General features: G+C 36.1%; 1 protein-coding gene across 1 annotated transcript in view; it reads right to left on the bottom strand.

The window, feature by feature from the left end:
- Nucleotides 1-2781: 2781 nt before the first annotated feature.
- Dcaf13 (DDB1 and CUL4 associated factor 13) overlaps nt 2782-20692 on the bottom strand; it is a 31862-nt gene continuing 13951 nt past the window's right edge. The window contains exons 4-11 of the mRNA XM_048358464.1: nt 20225-20314; nt 18661-18816; nt 15784-15861; nt 13396-13478; nt 9006-9170; nt 5638-5773; nt 4299-4462; nt 2782-2965 (exon numbers count right to left, since the gene is read on the bottom strand). Coding sequence (XP_048214421.1) covers nt 2878-2965; nt 4299-4462; nt 5638-5773; nt 9006-9170; nt 13396-13478; nt 15784-15861; nt 18661-18816; nt 20225-20314 — 960 coding nt within the window. The 3' untranslated portion in view covers nt 2782-2877. The remainder of the gene's footprint in view (nt 2966-4298; nt 4463-5637; nt 5774-9005; nt 9171-13395; nt 13479-15783; nt 15862-18660; nt 18817-20224; nt 20315-20692) is intronic.

Genomic DNA, 20692 nt, shown 5'->3' on the forward strand with positions numbered 1-20692 from the left:
TTGATTGGAGATAAATCTCAAGGATTTGTCTGCTTTTAATGCTTCAATCTGTGAACTTCAGATCTCAGCCTCCCAGGTAGCTAAGGTGGTCAGTGTGAGCTACTGGTTTCCAGCCGTATTTTTAATCTTTATATTTAGTTGCAGTAGTGATACTTTCAGTGGGAGCAGAAAGGGCAGTCAGTCCTTTCTTTTTCTTTTTTTTTTGAGACATCTCATGCTCAGGATGGCACTTAACTACGGATCTTCCATATCTCAACCTCCTGAGTAGTTGGACTATAATGGTGTCAGCACACCCAGCTTTATTCAGGCTCATTTTTATTGTTGACTCTATAGTCTCCTTTGCTTGAGTGAATTAAGAGGGTAAAGGTAGTAGGAGATGTCCTTTTGCTGGTAGCCTTCTCTGCTCCTTTGAGTCTTCATAAACGCCTGCTGGAAGTGATTCCTGCTGCTGGCTGCTCTTGTGGGCATCAGACAAACTTTTCTGTGTTTGTGTTTTCACCTTGCACACCCAATTCTGCCCCTAGCTAACACTTGCTCTTTCTGCCCTCAGCCCTAAGACCTCTAGGTGTCATTTTGTTCTTTCGGACTCGTTCTTCTTTCTACCTAACCATATAATCTTAACTCTGTTGCCTTGGTGGAGAAAGAATATTTGTCCAAACCTTATATATTATTTGACCCAAGGCACTAAGCTTTCAACAACACAGCACTGCCAGAGAAGTTCCTTTTTTTTTTTTTGGTCAGTCCTGGGGCTTGGATTCAGGGTCTGAGCACTGTCCCTGGCTGCTTTTTGCTCAAGGCTAGCACTCTGCCACTTGAGCCACAGCGCCCCTTCTGGCCATTTTCTGTATATGTGGTGCTGGGGAATCGAACCCAGGGCCTCATGTATAGAGGCAGGCACTCTTGCCACTAGGCCATATCCCCAGCCCCAGAGAAGCTCCTTTTGATAACAGTGACAGATGTGACTGGGGTGTGCTAATTGGCTTGGAAAAGAGCTCTCCTGTATTCCTACTCACCCCTGCAATTCATCAGAGGCAGCTGGCACTTCACTTCTGATGGGCTTCTTCCTTCCCCAGCATAAGTAAGACTTTGCTGTGTGCTGCTGTAGACATAATGCTGAACATTTGTTTGCATGGGTCTCCTTTGAGTCTGAGCTCCTTTCACTTTTATAGAATGAGTACAAAAATGACACCCTATAACAAGGCCTTCCTGAAGGAGGTTCTTACGAGAATTAAAGGTAAATTAATTTCTAGTGCTGTGGTGTTCCATAAACAGCTGTTATTCCTACAAGTAGTAATATTATTTATGCCCTTGCACAGAGGTTTGTCTGTGGGCGGTGTGCCATTCAGATGCAGAATGTTGGAGATTAAGTTTATGGTGGGAGCAAAAAAGTCAGTTCATTTCCCAACACTGGCTTCAGTGCTTGTGAAGACTTAAAATAATACATACACATATACCTGGGACTAATACATGTTGACTAACTGAAAGAATGTTCATTCAGAAATCATTCTTTCAGTCATTTAGTGACTTGGCCATGTTTCTGGTAGTGCTGCTACCTATTTTTTGTTTTGTAGTGCTAGGGATCAAACCCCAGGGCCTAGATAACATTCGGTATGCATCCTACCACTGAGCTAGACCTCCAGCCCTTGGCCCTAGTTTAATCCTAGCTAGTCAATACCTTTGGATAGGATCAAAACCACGGTTTTAGTTTAATGTGTATGCACTGTTGGAGCATCGTAATACCAAAAAACTGGCAGTGATCCATCATGCTGTCCAATCCCTGTCATCAAATAATGCTAACTTTTGCACAGCCAGGTGCTCTACTACTTGGAGCATGTCCCCATCTCTTTATCCTCTAGTAATTTTTTTGGATAGGATCTCACATTTTTGTCCAGGCAGGCCTGGACTATGATCCTATTAACCCTTCCTGCATAACTGGGATAATAGGTGAATATCACACTCCCGGCGAATGGGCGAGATGCAGAGGTTACTAATTTCTTGCCCAGGTTGTGCCCTCGACTGCAATCCTCCTGATCGGACCTTCATTTTCCAGGTAGATGGGATTGCAAACATAAACACTCATGTTTGGCTCTTTTCACTTCTTTTCTGAAACTAAGATGATTCATGGGGATGACAAAATAGGTTGAAGAGCAGTCTGCTTTCTGTTTCTATCAAAGGGAAGGTCATAGCAGTGGCCACAAGACTAATTATAGTTATCTGATACAACTTTTCTTCCATAGAGGTTACTATAATATTCCCTAGCTACTTATGCTTCAGTATCTCCTTCAAGTAATGTCCCTTTCCACATTGCTTCCATTCTTCCTTTCTAGGTGTTCTATCCTGAAAATCTCACTTCTTGACACTTACCTATGTATTTTATCCCAAAAGATTATGAACTTATAAAGTTACATTTCAAAATGGTCAAAACCATGCTTCCATTTCTGGTTTAGTCTTGAATCACGGAGAATTGTTCCTGTTTTTAACCAGTCAGGTCTGCTCTGTCCGAGACACAGAAATGTCACTATGGAAACCACAGTTGTAACGCGAGGCAGGGCCGATGACTCGGCAGGCAGCCCTGCTCCTCGTGGCAGTAATGCTAAATGCCCAACAAGACAAACATCTTATCATATTATTTATTGTCTCACTTTTTAGGTGGCACATTATTAAAAATTCATGGCAGTTCATGGAACTGAAATGCAATTAGGTTTTATAATTGCCAAAACTTGACAAGTAGTAAAAGGGAAGATCAGTATAAAACAAGGAAAAATACATGTAATAGAAATCTTTACTACTAAACTAAAGTCAATATTTTTATTTATAGAGCTCTCAAGTCAATAGAAGCAAATAATTCCACATCATGAATGGTAGGACTATCAACTATTATTTTACAACTGCAACTACGTGCTTTTCCCTCTCTGACACAATTGGCACAGATCCAGGTTTGCTGTGTTTACGACGATTCACTTCCCTAGAAAGAAATAAAATACACACATTAGTTTATGTCAAATCATCTTAATCTAGGAAATTTTTCTGAAATAATGTCATAAAAGCATTTTCTTTCCCTAGAAAAGCAACCACTGGAGAAAATTTTCACAAGGCAAATAGGTGAAAGGTAGCTACCAACTTAAAAACAACTTCAGCTATGTAATTATCCTTACCTGATTGTCCTTTACTGTTTGAAAAATGAAACACCAGTTACATATAAAAAGGATTCAATTCCAACATCTACCCAAAGAGAGCTAACGGCAGTCAAGATCTCTAGCTGGGCTCAGTGGGGTGCACTTGCAGTTCTAGCTATTTGAAAGGCAAAAGAGGGAGGATTACATGTGCCTAGGAGTTTATGACTTTGAGACTTCACCTTAGAAAACAAAACAGGGCTGGGAATGTGGCTTAGTGGTAGAGTGCTTGCCCAGCATGCATGAAGCTCTGGGTTCAATTCCTCAGCACCACATGAATAGAAAAAGCTGGAAGTAGCACTATGGCTCAAATGGTAGAGTGCTAGCCTTGAGCAAAAGAAGATCAGGGATAGTGCCCAAGACCTGGGATTGGCAAAAACAAAACAAACAACAACCAGGCACTGATAGCTTCCACCTGTAATACTAGCTACTCAGGAGGCTGAGAACTAAGGAATGTGGTTCAAAGCCAGCCTGGGGAGAAAAGACTGAGACTCTTAACTTCCAATTAAATACCCAAAAAGCTAGAAGTAGAGCTGTGGCTCAAGTAGTAGAGCACTAGTCTAAAGCACAAAAGCTGAGACAGAGCCTAGACCCGAGTTCAAGCCCCTGGACTGGCACACATGAAATGAGTAATATATAACATATAAACACACTTTCTAGTATGCTTTATCGTAATATCTGAGATCTCAGTTTTTTTTTTGTTCTGTTAGATAGGGTCTCATTATGGAGCCCAAGCTGGCTTTGACTCATGATCCTCCTGCTTCAGCTTCCCAAGTACTGGGGTAACAGGCAGGCACAATCACATCTGGTTTCTATGAATGCTTTTACTTGGAAAATATATAGTATCTCATAATTACAGCTACACTGGAAATCGTTCTTAAATACCTATTTGTAATAGTTAAAATATGAACTTCTGATTTGTTTTCATTTCTCTTTTCTCACATTCTTTGATGATTACTGCCTTCCCCTTTACTGTGAAAAAGAAGCGCAGAGGTCTTTAAAAATTTTTCTAAGGTATAACAGCATATAAACTACTCTCTTGAAAGGTAGTTTTTTGTATTATGGTGAGATGAGAGGGGAAAGTCAAACAAGGATACTGAGATGGTTGAATACTTCAATACATACTTTCGTCGACGAGCTTCCTTCATAATACGTTGCTCCTGGATCTGGCTATAGATAGATTTTGGTAGGTGTCTATGACGAGAAATACGTTTTATATGAGGATGATACTGAAATTTCTCCTTCAGCTTCTGGTTATAATCATTGGCTGCTTTTTCTCTCTTTGTAAGCTGGAAAAAAAGTGTTTTGAAGTCATAATGAATAGCATATCCTTTCTTTTGCTGCAGTACAACAAAACTAGGAAGTAATGTTCTCCTTCAGAAAAAAAATTACTTCTATGATGTGCAACCAAATTTCTGGTGTATTCGTGCCTTTTACAATGACTTTCCTTTTAGGTAGCACATGCACAGTATACACAGATGCCACCAAATGGAACAAAGTCATGCTGAAAGGAAGGGCTATGTGTACCACTGAGGTAGAACTTCCTGAGGCACAAATCTATTTCTTTGTAAAAATAACTATGTAAACAGAAAAGAAAATTACTTCATTTTGCAATATGTGTTGTTTAAAATATTAAGGCTGATACAAATGAGAATATTTATTAATGTACTAAAATCTAGGAATAATATAGTACTTAACAATCATTAAACTTAAAACAACTATCCCTAATAACTGCTTATTAGCCTTGATTTTCCTACTGAGGCTAATTAAAAAGTGACTTACACTTAACCTTTTCTATCTTAAACTTAATAGTTGTTTCTGATATAAACAATTGAATGCTTCTTTTTGAAAACATGGAACATTTTAGAGAAACATAAAAAAAAAAGCAAAAAGTAACCATAATCTTGCTAGCCAGTGGCAGCTAGCCAGTATTATCTGCTATTCACTAAGTCTCTTTAAAAGTCTGATGAGTTGTTTTTACTTTTTATTTAAATGTTTCAGTGCCTTTTTGATAGTAAAAGACCTCTCAGGGACTTGCAGCCTTTGATCTGCTCCTTTATCATTCTTCTAGCAGAGGAGAGATATTCTCCTACATTCTAAGCTTCTAAACCCTAAATTGTCTTTCTCTACCAAAAGAAAGCACACAGATCAGGAAGACTCAAACATTACCAAACACCTGAATAAACAAAGGCCCTGTGAGGTGTCCATGACATGAAAAAAAAATCAACAGAGCCATGTTAGTCAATAAGCCTAACTGCTTTTCTTTCTTTTTTTTTTTTTATTAAGTAGACTTTTATTACTTTTTCAACTTCAATAGCCTTACTGCTTTTGTTGCTTGCTAACTGATTTTTGTCAGGCTGCTGTCAATGTGATCAAAGTATCAAGGTACTTCAAATAAATGTTACAATATTCAATAAAGTCAGATACTAGCTTTATAGTAATTATAGAAAATGAGATTTCTTACCACACCCAATTTTTCAGAAGCATTAGCTTTCCACAGACGAATGTTCATTTCATCAGATCCACACATGATGTACTTGCTGTCAGAAGTCCATTTTACACAGATAACATGCTGCATTCGCTTTGTGTGATAGACTTCCCTACAGAAGAGGAATGAAGTTCAATACTTTGGGAGTTTCAGTATAGGTTTTCTGTAACTACTGCCTATCAAATATTAGAATATCACTTTTGAGTCCTGAAGGACTAGAAAAAGAAAATTCAAATTCATCCCAAGTCTTTTTTTTAACTGAACCCAACTAATACGGTTCTATGCTAAGTGCTGGAGAATTAAAAGAAAATTCATGCACAAGAGAATATATAATTCAATAAAAGAAACAAATCAGATGTACAAAAAAATTCCACAAATAAGTGAAGGTATAAAACGCAAACAGCATACAATTTTCAAGCTGGAATAACACTGTAACCATAGAAATTAGTTGCTTTTAAGTCCTTTCTTTACCAAGTCCAATTCAGTTCAGGTCACCAGTCACATTAATTTTATTGTTCTATTTTACTGCCAAAAAAAGGAGGAAATAAAAAGAAAAGAAGTGCTAGAAATGTGGCTTACTGGTGCCTAGCATGCATGAAGCCCCAAGTTTGATTCCTCAGTACTACATAAACAGAAAAAGGCAGAAGTAGCACTGTGGCTCAAGTGGTAGAGTGCTAGCCTTGAGCAAAAGAAGCTCAGGGACAGTGTCTAGGACCTAAGGTTCAAGCCCCAGGATAGGCAAAAAAAATAAAAGAAAAAGGAAAGAAAAAAAATCAACTTATTGGCTGAGGGTATAGCTCGGGTGGTAGAGCAGTAGTAGCCAAATGAAAGCATCAGATACCAAGTTCAAGTTCCAGTCTTGGATGGCTGGATAGAGAGAAAGACAGATGATTGATAGATAGATAAGAAGATAAGGAAATGACATTCAAAGAGCACATAGGATATGCTGAATCTGGGGACTGACTTTCTCTTCCCCTTTAGGCACATTATTTGGAAAGCTTAATTGAAGTGATAGTTGATTTACATGTGTGAAAAGAAAGGGAGGGCTATAAAAGTGATAAGCTGAGGTAAGAATCATTTAATAAATAGAGATGTCAAATACCATACCTATTTAAAAGGGCTGTGAAACACGCTAAGTGAATTCACAGAAGATACTATATTGGGAAGTGTTAAGAACTTCAAAAGGCAAGTAAAGGTAACATCAGACAAAACAAAGCAAAACTTCTGAAAAATGCAGGCTACATAAAAGAAATAGGTTCAATAAATTATGTACAATTAAATAAAACTCATAGAGGATAGACCAATTAGGTGTAACTCATACCTACTAGAATATCTAGTCTGTCTAGCTTCTATTTTAATTATTAACATAAGAAACTTATGGGGAGAATGGTTTGAGAAGAAAAGCATACTAAGATGAAAACTGGGTGAGAGTGCTTTTTTTCTTCATGTCAACGTTCTGCTTTTCTAATATTCAGTTCCTATTATCTCTTACTTTCTCTTCCTACTCAGTTTCCTAAAGCAATGAGTTTTTAAATGAATGAAAATTCAACCAAGCTTCAGTAACCATTAATAATATCTAGTCAAATCTGATGGTTTATCATTTCATCAACTTAGAATCCTCCTTAGTGATAAACTATGCAGAGTTCTTAAATTTGATAGATTTATAAAGCTAACTACAAGTTATAGTATCAGAGGATGAAAGTTTTTTAAAATTTAAAACTCTTTATGCATAGATCAAAATAAACTAGTTTTTCCATTTGAAGGCTCAGGAAATATTGAAATTCTAGTAGAAACCAATTCCAAATACTGATTTCAGGTTAGTTTTACTCAAACTTTATTTTTAAAATATACTTTGACCATTTTAAGATCTTTCAAAGGAAAAGTGTTTTTTTAAAAATATAGACATTCATAGTGTTGCCTAAGCATGAGTTTCTGGATGTCCTGTAATGACAGGAATTGAGAGTAGACCCTGCAAATGATCTGCGATTAGTTTTCAAGCAGAGGAAGGGAATACTATCAATATCTAAACAAAACAGGGAACCACAAACTCTCCAAACACCACCAGGAAAAAAATGCCCTGGATATGCACTTTTAGAATTTTGAAAGAAGGTGAGCTTTCTAGCTGGACTTGCATTTAGTGGTCCATGTTGGCTTTGGAATAATTCAGCCTGAACTCAACTGTTGGGCTCTTTCGTGGATTGTAGGAGGTATATGCATGCTTCAGGAACTCATGTAGGCCTCTTTTAAGGAATAGTGAGTCTATATATATGAAAGGGCTTAGTAAAGCATTGCACACTATACAGGGGCTGTATCTGATACAGGAATTAGGTCTTAAAGTCAATTAGTACAAAAAATGAGGAGTATAGCTCAGTGGTAAAAGACTTTCTTTTCATGTGCTAGGCCCTGGGTTCAATCCCCAGCATTGCATAAAAAAATCATGAAGTCAGACAATAAAACAAAAAATCAAGTATAAGATTACTCATAAAATGCCAGTTTCTATAAGCTACTTTAATATAAAATATAACATAGATGTATATATAAATAATGCGTTGTATTTAGTAACACATAATAGGTAGTAGAAAGCCAAGCTATACAAAACAGCTCCAATCTTTTTATCTTTTCTTTTCTTTTTTTTGGGGGGGGGAGCCAGTCCTGGGGCTTGAACTCAGGGCCTGGGTGATGTCACTGAGCATCTTTGTGCCCAAGACTTGCAGTCTATCACCTGATCCACAGTGCCACTTCTGGCTTGCTTTAAGTAGTTTATTGGAGATAAAGTCTCACAAACTTTCTTGCCTGGGCTCTTTTCAAACTGTGATTGTCAGATCTCAGCCTCTGGAATAGCTAGGATTACAGGTGTGAGTTACCAGCGCCTGGTGTAAACAACCCAAATCTTAAAGACACTAGAATCATACTCCATGTGCTTATGGAGCTCAACACACAAATATCACGTAAGGACAGATGAGTGTTCAAATTGCTTGCCTTTATAAAGTGGAAGGGGGGGATAAGGTCTCAACAATTTATTCTCTTTCTTTCATTTTTGGACTGGTACAATTTGAATGGGTGAAAAACAATATGAGATTAGTATATATTAATTACTTATAAACTAGATTGGGACAAACTTACCTATTCAAATTCTTCATCATCAAATTAAGATTTCTATAACGCTTACTAATACAAAGGTAATAGTTGGTTTAACAAAAGAAACTTCTTGGTAGCCAATTCTTTGCCCATGGATAATATGATGTAAGCAAATACTCTTAAGTCATGACTCTTGGATGTATATACATACATAAACAGGCACCCTTTCAGGTCAAAAAACAAGTAGCTAACTGGTCGTCACATACCTGCTTCGACTTTTGTCCGCAGGGAAGATTCGAATAGACTTATCAAAACTGGCAGACACAAACTCTTTCCCAGTGGGTGAGTAGTCCACATCAAGCACTGCAGACACATGATCTAAGTGGACCATAACTGGAGTGTTCAGTGCACGCATATCAAAAGTATACAAGCTGTAAAAGAATTATTAAATATTTCACCCAAATTTCTAGGAAGAAGTCATAAATAGTACTAAAAGACACTGAAAAATAAGGCCCACCAGCTAAACAATGCACATATAAATACACAGGTCAATTCTGTACATAATCAAGTAAAAAACAAGAAAATAATAACAGCTTTTTTTTAACTCTTTAATGTTATGCTTACAAACATACAAATATACTTCCCTCCATATTTATGTAAGTATCACTGTTGAATATGTGGAAAACAAGTATACACAATACAAAATTACCTTTAACCCCACTATCCAGAGAGAAAATTAACAACAGATTTTTTTTTCTGCCAGTCCTGGGGCTTGGACACAGGGCCTGAGCACTGTCCCTAGTTCTTTCTGCTCAAGGCTAGCACTCTACCTCTTGAGCCACAGCACCACTCTGGCTTTTTCTGTTTATGTGGTGCTGAGGAATTGAACCCAGGGATTTGTGCATGCTAGGCAAGCACTCTACCACTAAGCCAGTTTCCCAGCCCTTAACGATAGAAATTGAAAAATCTGTTCACTATGGTATTTAAACATATGCTTGTAATAAAATTGAGATGATACTGCATAAAACTGTGTGGTGATAATTCCTAAGCACATTATGACCATTTACCCATATCATTAAATACTCTTTGAAAAGATTTTAACGGCTACAAATTTCAATAAGTTAAAAATAATTTCTTTCCCTATTTTGATAAGTAGTATTTTCTAATTTTACTCTAAATTATGCTTAAATGAAATCTTGGTATTTGATATTCAAGTTTTAATTGGATGTGATAAGATTCAATTAAGTTGGGACAGATTCCTATAAGGAGAAATGCACATTTTTAAAGTCTAGCAAGATGCCAAATGATTTTTAACCAAGCTTTATTAATTTGTACTCTTAGCTGCTATATATCGGAGTGAACATGGCTTTTCAAAAGGTATGGCAAAATTAAGAAACTATACTTTACACAGCGGTAAAATTGATTTGATAAGTTTGGGAATTTAAAAATTCTTAGTCAACACCTAAAATAGTACTCAAATGAGCCAACATAGAAAATGGCTTAGAGAAATAGGGCATTTTTGTGATCAAGCTGTCTTTGAACTTGCTACATGGGCCCAGATGGCCTATAATATGTGAGATCTTCTGGTTTTAGCCTCCCAAGTGCTGGCATTACAGATAGATGTCTCTAAACCACCCTGAGCCCAAACCTCCTTTCTTACAGATCATAAAACAGTAACACAGAGTTAGTCTGAATGACTTCCCAAACCTTCTAAAGTAATTACTGGTTGGTATAGACTTGACCTTAGGTTTCTAATTCAGAATGACCAGAATACTTAAAAGGAAATACAAGAAAATATTTACAAATACAGAAAAAGGATGTCACAGAAAGATTGTGTGTGTGTACATGTACATGTTAGTTACTGGGGACCTAGAGCTTGCTAGGCAGGCAGTCTACCAGCTGAACTTCACCTCTAACCCTTTTTATTTTCATGAGTTTTTGAATGGGTCTCAACTTTATGCCTGGTACAACCTGGTCAATGGATCCTCCTATTCATAAATTCTAAGAAGCTAGGAAGCTAGATGTGTGCTACCATGCCCACCTATGGGTTGAGATGCAATCTCACTGATTTTCTGCCCATTTAGCCTAAAGCTGAGATCCCTTTTATCTCTGTCTCAAAAGTAGCTGGGATTATAGGCATAGGCGACAGTGCCCAGTTAAGATCATTTTTAAGGGCTGGGAATATGGCCTAGTGGCAAGAGAGCTTGCCTCGTATACATGAAGCCCTGGGTTCAATTCCCCAGCACCACATATACAGAAAATGGCCAGAAGTGGCGCTGTGGCTCAAGTGGCAGAGTGCTAGCCTTGAGCAAAAAGAAGCCAAGGACAGTGCTCAGGCCCTGAGTCCAAGCCACAGGACTGGCAAAAAAACCCCAAAAAAACAACAAAAAAAAAAAGATCATTTTTAAGATAAAGACAACTATGGGATAATCTAACAGTTCTTAAAAGCAATTTATACTCTCTGTAAGGCATATATACTCTGTATTTTAGGTGCCATATTAGGTATCATATTTAATTTTTTTTCTAAGAAATTAGAAATTACAAATCTTAAAATGATATTTGTTAAGGCATCTGATAACCACGTACAGTAGTACTCCTGTATTTTATTGTCTTCAATTGGAACAATGGCATTTGGTTTCAAAACATAAAAAAAGGTGAAAAGGGGCTTCAAAGAATGTGGCCAGATGTTGCTAAGAAGAGTCCAATTGTTCTTCTTTTTAATGTACTGAGATCATTTTAGCTGGTATCACTAAAACATCATATAATAAATCTTACTTATGAGCTAGAATTATACAGAAATTTATGTTTATATTTTCAGAATTATACAGGAGAACACCAAATTTAAGTACAGAAGGTCTAAAGGTCAATCCATCAACAAACTTCTATCTTCTCAAAAAACAAAACAAAAATATCAAGAATACACACTTTAAGAACCCACATAAACACATGAGATGATGCTAAGCAAAATGAACTCCAAGTTATGGAAACAAGTGGCATATTGTTGTTGTTGTAATTTTCAACATGCCATGTGAAATTGTGCCCTTTTTCTTTTGTATTTCTTTCCTGTGGTTTTACCCCTGATATCACTGTAAGTGATTTTGGTACTCTGAATATCATATATATATATATATATATGTATGTATGTATGTATATGTGTGTGTGTATATATATGTATGTATGTATTGGAACTAGGGAAGGGAAAGGGAATACCAAAATCAAGAGACCAGGGATAAAAAGACAAACCAATGCAACAGCAATACTTACAAAACTATATGGTGTAAACCAACTCATGGGGGGGGGGGGAGAGGAAAGTGAGAAGGGGGGAAAGGAGGGAGAAGGTAACAAGTTGGATAAAAAATGTACTCACTGCTCTACGTATGAAACTATAACCTCTCTGTACATTACTTTGACAATAAAGAAATAAAAAAAAAATAGGGCTGGGGATATAGCCTAGTGGCAAGAGTGCTTGCCTCTTGTACATGAAGCCCTGGGTTCAATTCCCCAGCACCACATATATAGAAAACGGCAGAAGTGGCGCTGTGGCTCAAGTGGCAGAGTGCTAGCCTTGAGCAAAAAGAAGCCAGGGACAGTGCTCAGGCCCTGAGTCCAAGCCCAGGACTGGCCCCCCCCCCAAAAAAAAAATAGGGGCTGGGGATATGGCCTAGTGGCAAGAGAGCTTGCCTCGTATACATGAGGCCCTGGGTTCGATTCCCCAGCACCACATATACAGAAAACGGCCAGAAGTGGCGCTGTGGCTCAAGTGGCAGAGTGCTAGCCTTGAGCAAAATGAAGCCAGGGACAGTGCTCAGGTCCTGAGTCCAAGGCCCAGGACTGACCAAAATATATATATACATACATATACATATACATATACATATATATATATGAATAGTAAAGTTTTTTTAAACTAGGTTAATCTCTACTTTAATTACCCTAAAAGGGAGATAACAAAATATTCTACCAACCTTACAATACTGTAAAGATGAAATAAGCAGAAAATATGCAGTGCTTCAACAAGCACTAAACCATTACATAAAGAACTATAAAGCCACATATAGGTCAAGAGTAGAAGGCAGCTAAGTTTAAACAGTCACAGAATAATATATTTGCATTTATTAAGCTAAAAACTATAAACGTATTTCCATTTGCTTATTGACATCATGACAGATCATAGCATGACTAGATAAATATCAATGACCTGAAGAGTTATAAATATCTATAAGCAGATAATACTGTTTGCATTAAAACATGTACTGTTGTCATCATTTATACAGTATATATAAGATATTTCTATGAGGAACCAGATAGTAAGCATGTTGGTCAAGTGGCCATATAGTCTCTAACAGCTACTCAACTCAGGCTTACACTATAATAGACACATAACCAGTATATACATATATTCTATAAAAACACATAAAACTATAACAGGCAGCAGAGAGAACTTGTCCACTGTTACTTGTCTGTATTATTGTGAAATCAGAGAAAATTTCCAGAATCTTCTTCAACTTGAGAAATTACTTTTAGCAAAGCAAATGACAAGTTTGGTAATTTGTAAGTGAAGGTATGCTTACCTAGTAAAAACTGTATTGTGTTAGTATGACATAATCAATTGAGCCATTTCTGATAGAGATAAAGCTTTAAAAGATAGATACTTACTTGTAATCTTCATTTGCTGCAGTAAAAATGAAAGCTTCCATAGGATTCCAACAAATTGTATTTGTTCTCATATCTAAGATAACCTGAGAAAGGAAGCATAAGCTATCCTATTACAATGAAGTTCATAATCTCTAAAATTCATTCCTTTTCTCATTGATTTAAGCAACTATACCTTTTATGTGCATAGCAACCAGCTGAGAGCAATGGGAAAAGAAATAAATCAATAACTATTTCTTGAACAAAGGCAAGAGTAAACAGGAAGAAGAGAAAAATAGTTAATACCTAATGCCTGGATTTTAAACAATACAGTTCAGACAAGAAGATATACATAAGAAAACCTAAGACACAGATGATTAAGTAATAGATGATTAAGTATCAAACTTGGGACAAAATAATGGTGAGTTTAGAGTCAGAGTACAGAAAAAAATGTTTCAAAAAACAAGCATGATTTAAGCTGGCCCATAAAGACCAGCAATTTACAGTGTTTCTCCATACAATACTATTTGCTATTTTGAGACGAATCATCTTTGTTGTGTGTAACTGTCTGTTGTAGGATGTTTAGCTCTCAGACACACTCCTCAACAACTCCTCAACAACTCCTCAACAACTGCTCCCTTCACATTTCCAAAATTACATCTTTTTTTTAGGAGGAGTATAACCCCTGACTGAGAACTACTATATTTAGGAAAGAAAAGAGAGAAGAAGCATTAACAGTCTAAAGATAGAACAAACTGAGCAGAACAAAACAAAACAAAAAAGCAAAACAAAGTGTGTGTCTATAAACCTTCATGTGACAAATTCCAATTAAATGTTTCCTACTTAGTGAAACAAATAACTGGAGTACAAACAGGGATAGTGGGAGACCCTAAAATTCAGGCAACAGTTATTTTCTTCAATCTAACACTAATGTGACATGGACTAGCGGCATAAGTCAAGTGCCTAGTAAGAAGGCCTTGAATTTAATAAATACTGAAAATAAATAAATGTAAAGGAAGTAATGGGAATACCATTGGGGAAAGATTACCATCTAGTATACTAGAACTTCATGTTGGCATTATGTTAAAACACTTCATATTTGTGTGTGTGTGAGGTATTAGGCCTTGAACTCAGGCCTCAAACCTTCATTTAGCTGTTTTGCTCACAGATGGTGCTCTTCCATGAATTTCTGCTGGTTAATTGGGGACTAGAGTCTCTTAGACTTGTCTGCCTTATCTAGCTTTGAACCTCAACCTCCTAAATAGCTAGGACTATAGGTGTGAGCCATCAGCACCTGGCTAAAGGTAGCATGTTTTAGTCTTACCAACATGCTACAAGATAGTAGTTAATGTCACCATTTTACAAGAGAAATACAGATGAAGTAATTCACTTAATATTTAACAACAAAGTTCTCATCAAACAAATGAGTAAAATTATTAAGGTAATACTTTGGGAAGATTTACTGTAGTTAGTTCAAGTTTCAATAAATGTAATTTAAGTTTAATATTGAGTTTACTACATGTTATAAAAGCAAAAAAACAAACAATAGTAGTACTGGAAGCATTCATTCTTTCCTTTCTCCATTATCAACTCACCTCCCCCCTCCTCCCTGACACTAGAGATCAAACTCAGGGTATTATGTACACTAGACATGAGCTCTTCCACTGAGCTACAGTCTCAGCTGCATTTCTTTTATATGTGAACTATCACAATAAGCTCATGCATGTGAATGACATCTAGCTCTTCTTGTGCTCTCATAATTCAACTAGCATTTACTTTATATACTTAAAATTGCATTATTCTGGGGTCTGGGAATATGGCCTAGTGGTAAAGTGCTCGCCTCATATACATTCATGTATGGGTTCGATTCCCCAGCACCACATATATAGAAAATGGCCAGAAGTGGCGCTGTGGCTCAAGTGGCAGAGTGCTAGCCTTGAGCAAAAAGAAGCCAGGGACAGTGCTCAGGCCCTGATTTCAAGCCCCAGGACTGGCATAAAAAGGCTTGTCTAACCAAAATGTTACTAATAAACACCAGTATTGTAACTAAACTAAAAGATGGTTAAATGAACCAGTTCTAATTCCCTGGAAGTAAAATATTGCACCATGTCATAAATTAATCATAGGACTTAAAATATTATAAGAATGACTTTCAGTTAATAACTTTCAATTCAACAAGTAATAATTAGATACCTAAAATCTGATGGTATTATTGAAGACATAAAGAAATGCAAGGGTCTCCACTATGCAATGCAGAGCTAAGAAATGCCATTACATCATTCTGTAGTGGAAGAATATCTCTGAAAAAATTAATAAAATTTTAGAATACTGAAAATCACCTACTCCATATTTTTAGTTACTTGATTTACAGATGACTATTTTAAAACTATATAAAACAAAATTGAAACGCACCTTTTTCAGAGGAGTGGCTTGCCTCATATCATATAGTACTATATTCCTGTCAGAAGCGCAACTTCCCAAGAGAAATGTCTAAAAGTAAATTTAACAATTGCCAGTTAAAAGCATGGATTGAACTGATGCATATCATGTTTATGTAGTATATAAATGATTTAATTATCCTGAATATTTATGTTAAAACACCAAGTTATAACACAGTTTCATGATGAGACAATAAATCATCCATAATCTCAGCAAACCGAGTCTACTATTTTTATTGTTACATGTATAAACTTTAAGATTGTTTACTCTTTTTCATTATTGTATAACACTTGAAGCAATATTTTCCTATATTTAACTCTTGTAACTAATGCCATAACATAAAATTTCATAATTGATATTACTATATCAAAACATGAATAATTCCATGTCTTTTGATAGTTAGGACTAATCATTCTCAGAGTTGTGCCAATAGACACTGCAATGTGGGAAAATGCCCATTTTACTGCAAAATAAGGTAAGTTTATGCCAGCATAAAGTAATACCAAGAAACATTATTTACTAGCTCCTCCTAACTATGTCTACTAAGTTCAAATAAAACATCATAAATCTGCTGTTGTAACCATGAACTCTCCTCTCCCTCAGCCCTTTCTAAAAGCCTCCTACTCAATTGCTGACTCTCTGAGTCCTCCCCTAGTAATCTCTATCAGCCTTTCTTGGCTTATCCTTATGTCACTTCAGGTTATAATCAGATTTCATTTCTAAAAACAAAGACTTTGATCTGAGCAAAGGATCCGAAAGTCAACTTTTAAACTGTAAAAGGTGACATTAAGCATAGCCTTGTGGCTTTTCCAAGATTTTAATTTTTGATATTTTCATAAGATATTAATTATTAATGATTAGAAGAGACAATATATTCCATTGATTCATAGCCACCTGCCCTTTCCATTAAGTTTTATATAGGATGAGAGACATGCACACCATTTGCTTTTACCACTAATTCAGTTCACAAGGTTTAAAAAATAATATGCTCACAGATGAACAAAAAGAGCTATTATCCAGGCAGGTTTGAAAAACATGGCCACTAGGTTATGATTAATAATTAATTATGAAATAGCCATCAGTTCTTTTGACATGGGTATTATTCACCAAAACAGAGAAGATACTGTCTCTAAAAAGTATCAATTATTATCTGTCTTAGCTCATTATTTTTTAATAATAACAATATAACCATCATGAATTTAGGCAACACTTCAAATAATGTCTACGTAATATTGACATTCACAACAAACCTGTAAGGTACACTGAAAAATGCAATTAATCTCATTTTAAAATAAGTGAACAAATACATAAAATATTGCTGGCAGAAAAACAAACAAACCCTGTTTCTACTTAGTTTCCCAGTAAGTTAGGCATGAAAAGGTTCTTATAAACTATCTTTATTTGTAGCCTGTTTCTACTGAGTGTCACCATGTCCCTGCTCTGCAAAGATGGCTTGTCCCGCTAGGCCACCTTACTTCTACAACCAAGGGCCACAGAGAAGGAAAATAGATGATGGTGTGTGGAAGATAAAATAGATAGTTTAGACTAGAGATCAGTAAACTTTTCTCATAAAAGGCCTTTTCTTGTGGGCTTTGTAAATTCTATAGTGCAAAAGCAGATAGATGATATATAAGCAAGAGGCCCTCTACATGTTGCAGTAAGACTTTATAAAAAAGCAAAAGGAAACAATAAAAAACAAAACAAGCAAGCAAACAGACAGGCAGTAGACCACATCTGGCTCACAGATTGTAACTTGCCAACCCATTCTCTAGCCTCTCCCACAAGGGTATATAAAGGTACATGCTGTCTGCCTTGTAGCTAAACCTCAAGGCCAAGCTTACAGAATACTGCTGCATCTCATATTCTAATCACATGAGCAATCTCTACATACTGTTTCTTCTTCTTTTTAAACGTTTGAGTCATTTAGAGTATGAAACTTTCACATGAGGATTTTCTCTTACAGCACCTAACTTGGTAACCCCTGATAACTTCTAAAATCAGCAGTGAGCTCCCTTTCTTTCTGAAGGAAAGAACATCTCTAATGAGTCTTCTGCACAATAAGGATCATCTATTGGAATCTGCTTAGAGAAAGCTCACAAAAAGGTCAAGAGTCCAGGGGAACTAGTTTAGCAGGCCAACTTCCATTCCTAAATTCATATACGAACTGATTAAATGTAGTGGCTAATATCCAGGTCTTTCTTTGTAATAGAAAGGAAGTAGGAATTACAAAGAATGATACAACTTATTATCACACAATCCAATAATGATCATGGTTATATGCTAGTACACTTATGACTTAGAAACAGAGGAAAGGGCACTCAAATGTACTTCCTTCCAAACTCCAAGAAAGCTAAGAAAAATTGACATCTTCCTGAAAGTACACTGATGTAAGCTATGGAGCAAGATTATGAAAGTATTAAGTAAAAGTCTAAAAGGCTGAGCATGAGTGTATGCCTACACTTATATGAGGCTGAGATAGAAAGATCATTAATTCAAGATTAGTCTTGGCTATTAGTAAGTTTGAGGCAGCTTGTACTACATAGGGAGACATTCTCTAAAACAACAAATACAACAAACACAACCAAAGTCCAATATTTGCTTGGATTCTACTACCATGCAGATACCCCTCCCTCAATTCTTAACATTGGTATCTAGGACTAAACTGCAGGCAAACATTTCAGGGCTTCACAGAACTCAGATACAATCTGGAAAACTTATCAAAACCACACCCAAACCACTAAAATTTGGTAAATTATTTTTGTCACAGAGTCAAAGGTTTCCTACACAAAGCTAAAATTATAAAACAATAAGCAAACAGAAAGCAGAACACATTTTTTAAAAGGACATTACCTCAATTGGATTAAATTTAACACTATTTATGCTGTCAAATCCCCATGTCATTGAACATATAGGATTGGCTCTTTGTTCATCCCAAATGTCTACTTGCTGTCCACATGTGGCAAATGCAGGATCTTTCCAGTGATGATCAATTCCAGTATAGACTGTCTTTAAAAGCAAAGAGGTTGGTACAGATAAGTCTCTTCACTACTTCAAATCTACAGAATAATATTTTAAATATTCATCTTCATTCATTTTTTAAGGAAACGCCTGATCACAAATACCTATTTGAAATGTTTCCTTAAAGAAAAAAACAATATATCAAAGACAAGACATTTTATAAGAATGCAACCCAATTTGTTTTAGGGAAAACTAATTTACCTGCTATTAGCCAGAAACTATTTCTACTTCATACCCATACCCCATTCATCTCCATGGCCCTTTAAGAATATCTAGGATTGCTTGACATTTGAAGCAGAATCTAAATTTATACTAACTATATACCACTGAAATAAAGTGATTTTGTGTGTGTGTGCGTGTGTGCTGGTAATGAGGCTTTCAAATCAGGGCCTAGGTGCTGTCTCTTAGCTTTTATGCTAGCAGATGACCATGTGAGCCACACCTCCACTTCTGGCCTTTTGGTAGTAAATTGGAGGTAAGAGTCCCATGGACTCCTTGCATGGGCTAATTCTGAATGGTGAATCTCAGATTTCAGCCTCCTATGTAACTAGAATAACAGACATGAACCACTGGTACTCAGTAAAGTGATGATCTTTTAAATGTATATATTTTAAAGATTAATTCTAATTTTAGGATTCTGCTAACATAAACAGAATTATTAGAATTCTGCTTAACATAAAAATCTAAGTATTATTAAATATGGGTAGGTCAGCTATTTGCAAATATACTTAAGCTGCAAGGAAAACATACTATTTGATTTGCAGAACAATTGAGACGTGCAAATTAAGAAAAAAAATTACAGAAAAAGCATATTATTGCTACACTTCTTCATTTCCTTCATCTAAGATCTATGATGGTATAAACCAAGAGAAGCTGAAGCATGTCTTTCCTAACTTTTTTACCTTTCAGATTTTCCGCATGGTATTCCTGTAAGAAATATTTCATTGCATACCCCAGCTAATAAAGAGGCATCAAATCCCACTACAGCGAATAGCAAAGAACTATTGAAATTCTTTAGTTGGAAAGACCTTAATTGTATTAAATATTGTTTAAAATAGGTCAATTATTACAGACTAAAGCCTCTCAGTTCATCTTATAATTTTCCTTCTTGGAAACTATAACTGAAATAATGTAAGAAAGAAGAATTTTGTTTTGTTTTTTTTGCCAGTCCTGGGGCTTGAACTCAGGGCCTGAGCACTGTCCCTGGCTTCTTTTTGCTTAAGGCTAGCACTCTACCACTTGAGCCACAGCGCCACTACCAGATTTTTCTATATATGTGGTGCTGAGGAATCGAACCCAGGGCTTCATGTATATGAGGCGAGCACTTTACCACTAGGCCATATTCCCAGCCCAGAAAGAAGAATTTTAATAAGCCAATATGAATTAGTTTTTGTACCTTTCCTAATATTGTATGCAATGGCTCTTCTTCTTCTCCATAGCCGGGTCCATCCATTTTCCACTGCTTCACAGTTTTGTCATCACCAACCTAGACATAATTGTTTTATGTTTGTTTGATTTTAATAAACAATAGTTATATATGAAAAGTTGTCAACACATACAACAAATTAAAAGCACTTTGTTAAAAAAAACACATGTACTTCCACTATCATATCCGATAAATTTACACCCTATTATGGAAAGAATGTGTGACAAGTACATAAGGTATATAAAATTAAAAATAATATAGTATGACTAAAACAAAAAAAAAAGAATAGGAGAAAAATTAGGCCATAAAATTAGCAAAAAATACATACAGTGATAAGGATGGCACTTCAAATTAGGGAGAAATAGAGGTTAGAATAAAATGGTATTGGAAAACCAGGTTAAGTCGTTTAAAAAGTTTGAGCCAGGTGTGATAGCATAC

This window comes from Perognathus longimembris, chromosome 12, assembly GCF_023159225.1.
Source record: "Perognathus longimembris pacificus isolate PPM17 chromosome 12, ASM2315922v1, whole genome shotgun sequence".
Classification (NCBI taxonomy): domain Eukaryota; kingdom Metazoa; phylum Chordata; class Mammalia; order Rodentia; family Heteromyidae; genus Perognathus; species Perognathus longimembris.